The sequence below is a fragment of the Podarcis gaigeae genome (genome assembly GCF_964106915.1).
Source record: "Podarcis gaigeae genome assembly, chromosome: 16".
Taxonomy (NCBI): domain Eukaryota; kingdom Metazoa; phylum Chordata; class Lepidosauria; order Squamata; family Lacertidae; genus Podarcis; species Podarcis gaigeae.
This window is the reverse complement of record NC_139693.1, coordinates 38,339,279-38,351,009: the sequence shown is the minus strand read 5'-3', so window position 1 is coordinate 38,351,009 and position 11,731 is coordinate 38,339,279. Positions and strand designations below refer to the sequence as shown.

At 47.7% G+C, this 11,731-nt stretch overlaps 2 protein-coding genes across 3 annotated transcripts in view; one reads left to right on the top strand and one right to left on the bottom strand.

The window, feature by feature from the left end:
* Window positions 1-1,695: 1,695 nt before the first annotated feature.
* Window positions 1,696-3,874, top strand: SNRNP35 (small nuclear ribonucleoprotein U11/U12 subunit 35; the record flags this gene model as incomplete). The annotated part of the gene is made up of 1 exon (XM_083717699.1): window positions 1,696-3,874. The coding sequence occupies one exon, from the start codon at window positions 1,696-1,698 to the stop codon at window positions 2,437-2,439; it is 744 nt and encodes a 247-aa protein (XP_083573825.1). The 3' UTR covers window positions 2,440-3,874.
* Window positions 3,414-11,731, bottom strand: part of RILPL1 (Rab interacting lysosomal protein like 1) — a 37,472-nt gene continuing 29,154 nt past the window's right edge. Inside the window, exons 7-10 of one of the 2 annotated variants that reach the window (XM_083717383.1) lie at window positions 8,920-11,039; window positions 7,176-8,402; window positions 6,105-6,860; window positions 3,414-5,739 (exon numbers count right to left, since the gene is read on the bottom strand). In XM_083717383.1, the coding sequence (XP_083573509.1) occupies window positions 10,895-11,039 (145 nt within the window). In that variant the 3' untranslated portion in view covers window positions 3,414-5,739; window positions 6,105-6,860; window positions 7,176-8,402; window positions 8,920-10,894. Of the gene's footprint in view, window positions 5,740-6,104; window positions 6,861-7,175; window positions 8,403-8,919; window positions 11,040-11,731 lie in introns of those variants that run through there. The other variant, XM_083717384.1, reaches the window with a different exon arrangement.

The following is an 11,731-nucleotide window of genomic DNA, read 5'->3' as shown; positions in this document are numbered from 1 at the left end:
TACATAACTTTCAAGGCATAATAGGAGGGTAAAATCAGGTGTAACGTGCGACCTCTGCCGCCAGGGGGGGGCCGCGGATACCGCGGCAGGCCAAACGCCTTTCCGGTTCCTGCCCCGCAGATTCGCGCTGGGTTGCTGGGGAATTTCTTTTGGCGCGTCCGGGCCGCGGAGCGGATGGAGCCTTTGAAAATTAACAAACCAACCAACAAGTATTAAGATCCATCGCTCTTCTTGCCAGGTCCAAGGAATCTAGTGGTGGCGAATGAGCCGCTGCCAATGAGAAGCCGCCTTGCGAACTTCCTGCCTGGGGGGCTCCGCCTTGTTTCCTCTGGCAGGTGAGGATTTTCCCCTTGGGAAAAAGGGGGGGGGCGTTGGCTGCTGGCTGTGCAGGCCCTTCTCGGGGGGGGGGGGGGTTGAGCCGCCGGGGAAGAGGAGGAGATCCTGGGCTGCCAGCGGATCAGAGAAGCAGCTTGCTTTGCTTCTGCAAGTTTTCCTTTTTTAAAAAATAAATAAATAATTTTTTATTAACAAACCAATCAAATCACATTAATTCCAAATTATATCAATACATACTAAATTCCAAATATTTCCAAATATTTAACCGATTTTTTTTTAAATTTTTTGTTGGGGTACCCATGCTTCGAGCTCAGAAAGTTTTCCATTAGGAGACTCGCCTCCTGCTTCCCGGCCTCTGGGGCTTTGCAAGGCAGGCTGCGTTGTGAGACAGACACACGCACGCAAAAGGTGAGGCAGAAGTTCCACGTGGTGTTAAATCTCCGGATTGTTCAAGCAGAATATTCCTGCACTGAATGCGCAGCTTGCATTTAAAACGCACGACTCTCCCACCAAAGAATCCTGAGAACTAGTTTGCCAAGGGTGCTGAGAGTTGTAGCTCTGTGAGGGGGAAAACTACTGTTCCCAGGGTTACTTTTTTGGGGTGGGGAGCCGTGAGCTTTTGCTGTGTAGTGCGCATACAACCCAAGTCCATGGGTCTCTACATCTGGGCTCCGACCCACATCAGTTCTCCAGGATCTGAGGCAGAGGTCCGCCCCATCTCCTGCTCCTCAGTCTCCTATGGGAGTTTTCACAGGGGGTTGTTTGCTGCTGTGGCAGCACAAGGTCCTTTGATTCCTTTCCGCTGAGCAGTGCTGAATCTTCTGCAAGGAAGGGAGAGGGAGGTGGGACGGATGAGAGTCCAGTGTGGTGGAGTGGTCAGAGGGTCATACTAGGACCCAAGAGAGACGAGGGTTCAAAGCTGCCCAGAATGGCTGGGAAAATCCACTCAGATGGGTGGGGTATTATTATTATTATTATTATTATTATTATTATTATTATTCTCCTCGCTGGGTGACCTTGGACCAGTCACTGCCTCTCAGCCTTTTGGAGAAAAAGGTGAGATTTAAAAACTGCAATAAATAAATACAATACATGAAATTAAGAATGGGAAGAGAAGGATGGTTGTGGAGGAGGGCAATAAGTCAGATCTCTCACCTCCCCGAATTATTATTTTTTTAAATGGAATGAGGAATGTGACAGTAATACAAATATAGTCCTGTAGCAAACCAACACTGACTTGTTTTACATTACAGGTAAGAGGTGTGCTAAATATCATATTTTTTTTTAAAAAAAGAGGAGGCACAAACGGAAACAGAAACCCTGAAATCTGGAATGCACTAAAGGCTCCCCCTGCAGACAATGAACGAGTGGATGCCCATTGCAAAAGAATATGATCCCCTCAAAGCTGGGAGCATTGATGGTACGGATGAAGAGCCCCATGACCGGGCTGTTTGGAGGGCCATGACGGCACGGTATGTCCCCAACCGAGGCGTTTCAGGGGACCCTCACCTCACGCTGTTTGTGGCCAGACTCAACTTGCAAACCACAGAAGAGAAGTTAAGGGAAGTCTTTTCTCGGTACGGAGACATCCGGAAGATCCGCTTGGTTCGAGACCTAGTCACTGGCTTCTCCAAGGGCTACGCGTTCGTTGAGTTCAAAGAGGAGCGTGCCCTTGTGAAAGCTTACCGAGATGCCAACAAGCTGGTTATTGACCAGCGTGAGGTATTTGTGGACTTTGAGCTGGAGAGGACCCTCAAAGGGTGGATCCCTCGGAGGCTTGGGGGCGGCTTTGGGGGCAAGAAAGAGTCAGGGCAGTTGCGGTTTGGTGGCAGGGACAGGCCCTTCCGGAAGCCCATAAATTTGCCTGCCATGAAAAGTGAGTTTTACGGGGAAGGACAGGCGGAAAAAAGAGAAAGAGGTTGGTCCAGGGACTGGAAAACGAGGAACAGAGACCAGAGGCGCTCCGAACGGGAGTGGTCGCGAGAATGGGGAGAGAGAGATGGAGCGCGGCACTCCAGAGAGGAACGGAGCAGAGGCAGAGAGAGGAGAGATCGAAGTCGGGACCGCAGCTCAAAGAAGCAAAGAGATGAAGACAGGCACTGATGGGCCGCTCCCTTCCAGTGCTACGCAGCCACAGAACACCAGTGGATTATGGGAAATTGTGGGCCCATCTTCAAAAGCAAACTGAGACAAAGCCTGGATAACTGGCTCATAAGCTTCAAAACAGTGGGGTGTTTTCATCATCACGCTCCACTGTACACTTAATGGGTTTTCCTGTATGGTGTTGCAGGTTTTGATGAAATTGTTTAGTCATCTTGCTCACTCTTCTACACCACCCTGTCCAAGCTTTTAGGTGCATATGACCAGTGATGCACAACATACGTGGAATTCTAACAACAGAGCAGAGAAAGGAAAGCTCAATTTGTCTAAGGGGAATGTAATAATTCACAGGGCACGGGGAAAGGAGGCTCTGCAGTGTAAAGGCAGGGTGGGTGGGTGGGTGGGTGAGGAGAGGGATTTTAGAGAAGCAAGAAAAGGGGCCAGATAGAAGGTTGCTAAACAAAAGGAGATAAAGAGTAGGCCAGAGGTGCTTGTGTCCTTTGAGATGCTGCTGGACTGCAGTTCCCATCATCCCCAGACAGCTTGGCCAACAGTTAGGGTTGATGGAAGTTGTAGTGCAGCAAGACCTGGTCAACCGCCGGTTCCCCACTCCTGAGACAGGCAGTGGGTTGAGGAGCATGTGGTTCAGTGGGATGAGAAAAGGAGACACTAAGGAGAAACAAGGGTAGGCCGGGAGGGCTCTCCTGTAGGCCTTTGAGGTGGGAGTGAAATAGAGCAGCAAGACTGTGGACTGGGATAGGGAACCTGGGACCCTCCAGATATTGCTGGACTACAGCTCCCATCATTCCTGACCACTGGCCGTGCTAGTTGGAGTCCAATGGTGTCAGGAGAGGCACCAGGTTCCACCAACCTGGGCCTAGGATGTAGGACTGGATTTCTTGTATCAATTTGGATTAAGGAGCCAAACCTTTGCCTGAGGTCCGTGGCTTATAGAAGATGCAAAAACAGACAACCTCTTGTTAATCCAGAAATAGTTTATTTAGAATATTAAAAAGATCTAGTGTTAACATAGCCCTATACCCACCCGTTCCCTCCAAACATGCTGTTTATTGCCTTTTTTTACCTTACAGTACCCTGAATCTTTATTAAAGATACACATTCACTCCTTTTGCATATCACACAGTTGTGTGCTAAGCCTTATCAGACAATTGCATTAAGGGAATGCTCAAGTCTGTGACACTTAGCGAGATGTTAGCGCCTTGCTAGGAACTGAAAGCACATTGGCAACCCCTATAATACGGGATTGATATGGCATGGAGACTTGTGGCTTGTTTTGATGGTGGTTCTTCTGGGGTTTTTTATTTGCCCTGCACACCTTTGAAGTGCGCCCTTGGGAGCATGGTTGGGTTTGAATCCAGCCTTTGGGTTAAAAGTGTTTCCCAAGCCCTCCTGTAGTATAATAAATTATGCAAAACAAGCATCTTTGCAGTGTTTATTCAGGTTGTTGCATCTGTGTGCATGTGATAAAGAGCAAAAATAAAAACAACCTCCCCTTTTAAAATTATAGGACTATGGGGAAACTCAATTTCAGCAACACTTAAGCATGTAAAATATTAACAAGGATTTCCATTATTGCATTCATACTATAGTCCATACTACCTGGTGTCCATTAGGACAGGTAGGCTGTAAAGCAGGAGGCCAACAGGAGGTGGAGCCAGAGCCAATGAAAGGGTGGAACTAACCATAGTTTTGTCTCCATTCTCCCTGCTAAGTCAGCGCCATCTCCCTGGCCTGGTCTTAAGAAGGCAGGCAGCTGGCAGCTGCTGAGGGCAGACTGAGATTGGTGGGGCAATGCCCCATTTGCCCTAATAGAGAAGCCTCCACTGTACACACAGTTCCAGTGATGACCTCACGGACAGAAGGCAGCTGCTGCTGCTGATGTTGCTGCACAGGTCAAGTTCTTGGGATACACCGAACTGCCTCTGTTCACAGAGCCATGGGAAATGGACGAGCTGCATATTTGGGGCAGCTCTCTCCACTTCTTCACAAGCAGTCGGAGAACAAGAAATAGCAAACAGAGTTTTAAAAAAGAGCTACATGCCCAAAAGCTTTTAAATACAATCCGAAACCTAATCTGTATTAGGAGCAACAAAAAATGCTTTCCAGTTTTCCAAAATACTTCTAATTTAAGAAGAACTGGGGAGGGAAGAAAAATCAAAGAATTGTAAGAGTTCGAAGGGACCACAAAGGTCATCTAGTCCAACCCCTTGCAGTGCAGGAATCTTTTGCCCAACATGGGTCTTGAACCCACAACCCTGAGATTAAGAGTCTCATGCTCTACTGACTGGCATGATGTTAAAGTCCTGAAATCCGCAGCTTGTGGCAGCCGGGAGGAATTGTACACTCGACTTGAAAACTGCAGGCTTATAGGGCAGCCTTGTAAATAAAGAAATTCACAAAATTTACTAACCTGCACATAATTTTTTTAGGTTCCTAAAGGGTTAATATATTCCGCTGACCACTCCTCTGTATCAAGGTTGGAAACACAGGCTAGCATCTTAGCAAGCTCTTAGGAAACATACAGGTTTGTGGGGTGGGGTTTATTCTGTTATGGCTACCATAGAAACCCAATGGGCTAGTGGTGGAGAAACGAGGAACCATGATCTGTCCTTGTCCTCCTCCAGCCCACTAACTTGCTCGCAATGTCTTGTGTCATATGGCTACAAAGCAAGTTGGTAAATAATACAGGGTTGCTCTCAGGCTTTAGCATTGTGTAGTATTTTATCTCTTCCTCTGCCCTGCTTTGTTTAGCATCTAGCTCATGGAAGAACTCTGGGGAACTCAAAAGCAGGCTCATAACATGACATTTTCGCTGGTTCTGATAAAAGAAGCCTGGGGATCCTGTGGCGCTCCTGAGACTCGGTCTACAACTTTCATTATCCCTGGTCGCTGGCCGTGCTAGAAGGGACTGGTGAGAACTAAGAGTCTCACTATATCTGATGAGCCATCCGTTCCCCATCCATGCAATAAAGGGATTCTGCCTATTGGAGTAGTATTTTTAGTAGATCAGCACAACTACCCACAATGTTTAGCTATAACAATGTCAAGTGATGGCAAACAGACGCAATGAAGCAATAGTTGTCAGTGGTCAGTTTTTGCCAGGCTTCTCCATCTTTTGCAGCTGCACAAGAAACATAAATTTGGGAGGCAAAGACCCGGCCCCAATCATTGCTTCTGAATTTTGGAAGAACTTTAGCTGCATGGCCTGACATGAAGTAACTGAACATTTAACTGCAAATCTGCTATCAAGCAGCCCAGCTCTTAGCTTGCCTGCAGCCTGGACTAAATCTATTTAGGTAAAGGTAAAGGTACCCCTGCCCGTACAGGCCAGTCTTGACAGACTCTGGGGTTGTGCGCCCATCTCACTCAAGAGGCCAGGGGCCAGCGCTGTCCGGAGACACTTCCGGGTCACGTGGCCAGCGTGACATCGCTGCTCTGGCGAGCCAGAGCCGCACACGGAAACGCCGTTTACCTTCCCGCTGGTAAGCGGTCCCTATTTATCTACTTGTACCCGGAGGTGCTTTCGAACTGCTAGGTTGGCAGGCGCTGGGACCGAGCAACGGGAGCGCACCCCGCCGCAGGGATTCGAACCGCCGACCTTTCGATCGGCAAGTCCTAGGTGCTGAGGCTTTAACCCACAGCGCCACCTGCGTCTATTTACTCAGAGGCTAAATGGGATGTGCATCCTATGCATGAAGGATTTTAGTTTACCTGAGAAGCAAGTCCCTTTGAGAATCCAAGGGGAACTGCCTTTGCTTACAGCTGTTTGGGATCAGTTGGGTTTGCTTACATTAGAGAAATCTCAGTCATCCCCTAAACCCGTTTTTAAAATTCAGTATTAAAAGCTGCCATATGCCAAGTCATACCACTGGCCCATCTATCCCCATACAGGCTACTGGGAATGGCATAAGCTCTGTGAGCTGAAGACTCTCCCAGCCTTGAGTTCTTTTACAGTAGAGAACCCAGTTCTTTTAAGGGGCACTTTAGTACAGTGGTACCTTGGTTTGCATACGTCTTGGTTTGCATACGTTTTGGATTACAAACATGTCAAACCCGGAAGTGCATGTCTTGGTTTGCAACCTTTCTTGGGATTACAACCCATTTTGGATTACAAACAAATTATTTTTGGAGGGCCCATTGGCGAAAGCGTGCCTATGGTTACAACCTGTTTTGGTTTACAAACAGACCTCTGGAACAGATCATGGTTGTAAACCAAGGTACCACTGTAATTCCAAAATATACATTAGAACAAAGCAATACATTTATTATACCAATCAAAATGTGGACAAAATAACTGTGCTCACAAGCTTCTGAGTTCCTGAGAACTCTGCATCAGGCTAGATGCAGCTGGAGGATTCAAAAGCTTTGCATGCTATTTTGTGACACAGCTAAGAATGGACCCACTGAAACTAAGGTAAAGGTAAAGGTACCCCTGCCCGTACGGGCCAGTCTTGACAGACTCTAGGGTTGTGCGCTCATCTCACTCTATAGGCCGGGCGAGCCAGCACAGCACATGGAACGCCGTTTACCTTCCCGCTGGTAAGCGGTCCCTATTTATCTACTTGCACCCGGGGGTGCTTTCGAACTGCTAGGTTGGCAGGCGCTGGGACTGAACGACGGGAGCGCACCCCGCCGCGGGGATTCGAACCGCCGACCATGCGATCGGCAAGTCCTAGGCGCTGAGGTTTTACCCACAGCGCCACCCGCGTCCCTTCTACTGAAACTAAAGCACACAACTAATTTAAATGGGCCCACTCTTGAGTTTAATTCAGTTGAATACCACCCATTTTGGTTGGTTTAATGAAGGTATTGCCTTAATTCAGCCTTCACTGACCTGGTGCAGATGTTGTTCAACTGCAACCCCCATCTGAAGGAATCTGTAGTCCAACAGAATCTGCAGGGCATCAGGTCAGCGCAGGCTGCCCTATGTGCTGAAATTACTGGAACGAGTGTCCCTCCTTAAATTTACAAACACTTGCCTTAAACAGGCTTATTCCCAACAGGAAAAGATTTGTTTTGGCCACATAAATGGCTTCTTTAAGGATCAGGCGGGTCCAGGCAGCCGCCAGGCAACACCAGGCCCTGTTCCAGGAAGAGGGTCTTTCACATGAGACAAGAACTCTTCCAGTTGGAAAAACACTAAGTAAAAACCCTTACAGCTGAATTGCGGGGCTGTTAGTGACAGTGGCAGCTCTAGAGATACTTGGAGTGCCCACTCCACATAGAAACAGTGGCCAAGGAGTCTTACCAATACTACTAGCCTCCCTTTATATATAGAGTACTGTGATAATCAGAGGCCACCAGAAAGAAATCTTGGTTTGCTTTTTCCGCAACCAAATTAAGACCGGAATTACCAGAGTTAAAGTGATTTTTAGCTCAAAGGTCATCCGGCTAAGTTCTGCTGAGGGAAGGCCCGTTCACATTCATGGACCCAAGTAAGTCACGTTCATTATTTTCAGTGGTCTACTCTGCATATGATCAACACCAGATACAACCCTATGCTAGTTTGTTTCCATGTTCTGGAATGGCAAGCGTTTTTTAAAAAGTGTTTTATACACTGGCCCTGCTATTTAGAGAAGATTCACTATGCTATTAGTATTCTACATATGCTATTAGCCCAATGCTGAGAACCATAAATGTAATTGTTATATAGCATTTATGTTTAACTCAGAAAAATGCTTGAAAATTTTTGATAACCTTTACAACAGTCCGCAATGGATTTGTGGTCCAGAATTTTTTATCCCTGTATTGTAGATGTGAGGCTGAGGCACTAGCAGCTTGGTTAAGGCCACTAAGTAGGCTCATTGTGAAGGGGAGGTCTGAACAGGGGACCATCCAGCGCAAAGTCTTAGCTAATATACTGTGTGGTGGAGAAGGGTCTTCGCACAAAACCCTGCTTTATCTCCAATGAATATGTGAGGGGGAAGCAGAAAGCTGGCAGTTAGCTAATACAGTGGTGCCTTGCAAGACGAAATTAATTCGTTCCGCAAGTTTTTTCTTCTTGCGAGTTTTTCGTCTTGCGAAGCACGGTTTCCCATAGGAATGCATTGAAAATCAATCAATGCGTTCCTATGGAGACCGTCCGGGGACAGAGGGGAAGCGCCGCGCGCCTTCCCCTCTGTCCCAGGACCTGTTTTAAAGCAAGGGGCAGCGGGGAGAAGATTGCTTCTCCCCGTTGCCGCCCCTTGGTTCAAAAGGGGTCCTTCCCCTCTGTCCCCGGAGATTGCGGGGCTGGCAATGGGGAGAAGCGATCTTCTCCTCGCCGCCCCTTGCTTCAAAAGAGGTCTGGGGACAGCGGGGAAGACGCGCTGCGCTTCCCCACTACCCCGGAGATTGCGGGGCAAGCTTCGTTTTGTGAAGCAAGCCCATAGGGAAATGCGCCTTGCGAAGCGGCTAAGAAAACGAAAAACTCCTTCGTCTAGCAAGTTTTTCGTCTTCCGAGGCGTTCGTCTTGCGGGGTACCACTGTACACTAAAATGGGACAATTGACCAACACTGAACAATGACCAATCAAGTTCCCACTGAGTTTGGGGTGGAGGGAACCCTACACACACATGACATCATTCCATTTCATAGCAAACACAGGTGATGAGCGACAGCATGAATGGAGCCAAAATGAGATTGCTGAGAAACAAGAGGGAGGTAACAATACACTCTGGGAAACCCAGAGGTTTGCAAAAGTACAAGAAAACATCCTCCCTCTCTTTTTTTGAAAAGCTCCTGCCTGCCTATTAAATAAAGCCCAGTGAGGATGGAGCAGGCTTACCAGCCTCGGAATGTTGAATGCCAGTTGGAAAAGTAATATGGAAAATGGTAGGATGAGGAGGGACCTTCTTGGAGGAAATGGCTGCCTAGAACCTTGATCAGGAACACTCCTGCTGGGAGTGGGGGGCAACATTTTGTCACCAGTTTCATTTGTTCTCACTATAATGCCAAATGGGTGGTTGCCAGGGTTGGGGGCACGGCCATTGGCCACATCAGCATCCATGGGACCCCATACCTATGAGCTGACTCCATCACACACTTATTTTAAGCATGGGGTAGGCAGGAGATTGCATGGAGACTCCTTACATCAGCTTTGAAAATATATTTCCTGACCTTGCCAAATGGCACAAAAAGCCTTGGAGGTAGGCAAGTATGTGTGTTACCCACATAGGTGAAAAAAGCACAGTGCGGCAGTTTGACGGCCCTGTCGTCACATTGATAGATCATGAACCATGTGGCAAAACCACCTCAGGCACAGCCCTACTGTGAGCAGGGTCCCCAGCACTGATCACTCAAGGGGCACATTTAAAGCCATATCATACCCCTTTAAACAGTCATGGCAATAACTACTCTAGGGTACTGCGAGTTGTTACAAGAGAGTTGTTATGAGATGTCTATTCCTGACACGGAGCTACAATTCCCAGAATGGTTTAGCAATAAATCCTCCTTCGCAGGAAGTATGAAAATTATAGCTCTGTGAAGGGGTCAGGGGTCTCCTAGCAGCTCTCAGCACCCGTAGCCCATTAGTTCCCAGAATTCTTGAGGAGGACACTACTTTAAACATTTAGTGTGCAGCAGGCTCCATATAGGCAGAATTTGTTTCAAAACTTACTTTTGTTCCCAAGGCTATTGAAGAGACAACACCTGTGTTTTCTGTAGAAGAGACTGCCCTCCCAATTACAGAGGGGGAAGAGGTTAGAATACAAGGAGGAATTTTTAAAAGGGTTAGCATAAATTTCAGATGTTTAGTTTCCATTAATACATCAGAAAATTCATAGCAAAAATGCAAGGCACCATCACCTTGTACACCATGCTTTAGGCACTATAAATAACAAACCAAAAATAATAATACATAGTCCTGATCCATTTGGAAGGCGATCCAATTCCAGTATGTTGCATTAGTCATTTTCCACCATGGATTCATTCCTGCAAAAGGAAGGTCCTGCTTCAGCTGCAAACAGGACTTGCCTTTGAGCACGACAGCTATGACTAGACGCCACTTCTCTAGAACAATCATTAGAGGAAGATGACGGCTGAATGATCAGGACGAAGTTCCCATCCCCAATAAACTGGGCAAGGGGAGTCTTCAGACCTTAGCAGGACCTTGAATGCAACTCTTCAGCAACAACATAGATCTCTTTTTTTGGTTTAAAGTGAACTTGTGTTAAGTGAAGTGAATGCAAGCTTTCAAAAACAACCCACAGGCTTGTTAAATTAGCACACAGCAACGACCCTGCAGGGTGGCTACAGAGGCCCTAGGATCTTGCTTTTGGAGTGTAGTCACCAAGTAAACATCAAGGGATTCTGTGTGGAAAAAGAAACCCCTCATTCCAACTGGGTAAGGGGCTTGGAATGGGGAGGAGAGCCATATCCAGGCGCCACAATCCACTAGACAAGTTCCTTCATCTTTTCTTGTGCTGTTACCATTGCAACCGCAATCCCTGGGCTCCAGTCACAGGTGCTGTAGGGCCTCCAGGCCTTGTTCGGTGTATGCATCGTCTTTGTTAGAGTTGGCCCACTCGCCAAAGGAACTCTGAAAGGGGGCATTTCTCTGCATCGCTGGCATCCGTTTCTTATCACGGGAAAAGAAACTAAACCTTCCAAGAGAAGTGGGGTGTGGAGAAGAGGAGAGAGAAAAAAAGGGGGGACACCACACAGGTTAAGGTGTTGAAACTTGGAGGAAGGATCTGAAAACATCTTTCAGTGCTAAGTGATGCAACAAACATGGCCAAGCAATGCAAGAAACCAGGCCATATTCTAATAGGGGAGAGAAATCTCTTGTTTTGGGGGAGACAGGTTTAGAAACAGCCTCTCAACTGGGACAAGAACCACATAAGTACCATTAGTGGAAAAGTGTAAGCCTTCTGTAGGTATTTCTCCATGCCATCATAATATGCTGGATTCCAAGTCACAGGGGGCAGTTTATGTGCACAGAGCAGGCTCCCACAGGTCCCGGGTCCAAGGTATTTTGCCACCTGAGGCAAAAGCCAATATGGCACCTGTCTCCCATGTATAAAAGCTGACCAGATTGCAGTGGCGTAGCGTGGGGGGTGCAGGGATGGCTGGCCGCACCGGGCGCAACATCTGGGGGGGGGCGCACTCGCAGCTCTCTGCCCCTACTAAAATCCACGGGTTAGGGGGCGCAAATTACTTGCCTTGCCCCAGGTGCTGACAACCCACGCTACGCCACTGCCAGATTGGCAGCTGAATCGTCCTTTGACAATGGCAGTGGACCAGTCTTCCACTGCACCCGAGGGCAGGATAGCTAGGTGGGGGGCCCCACAAGGCA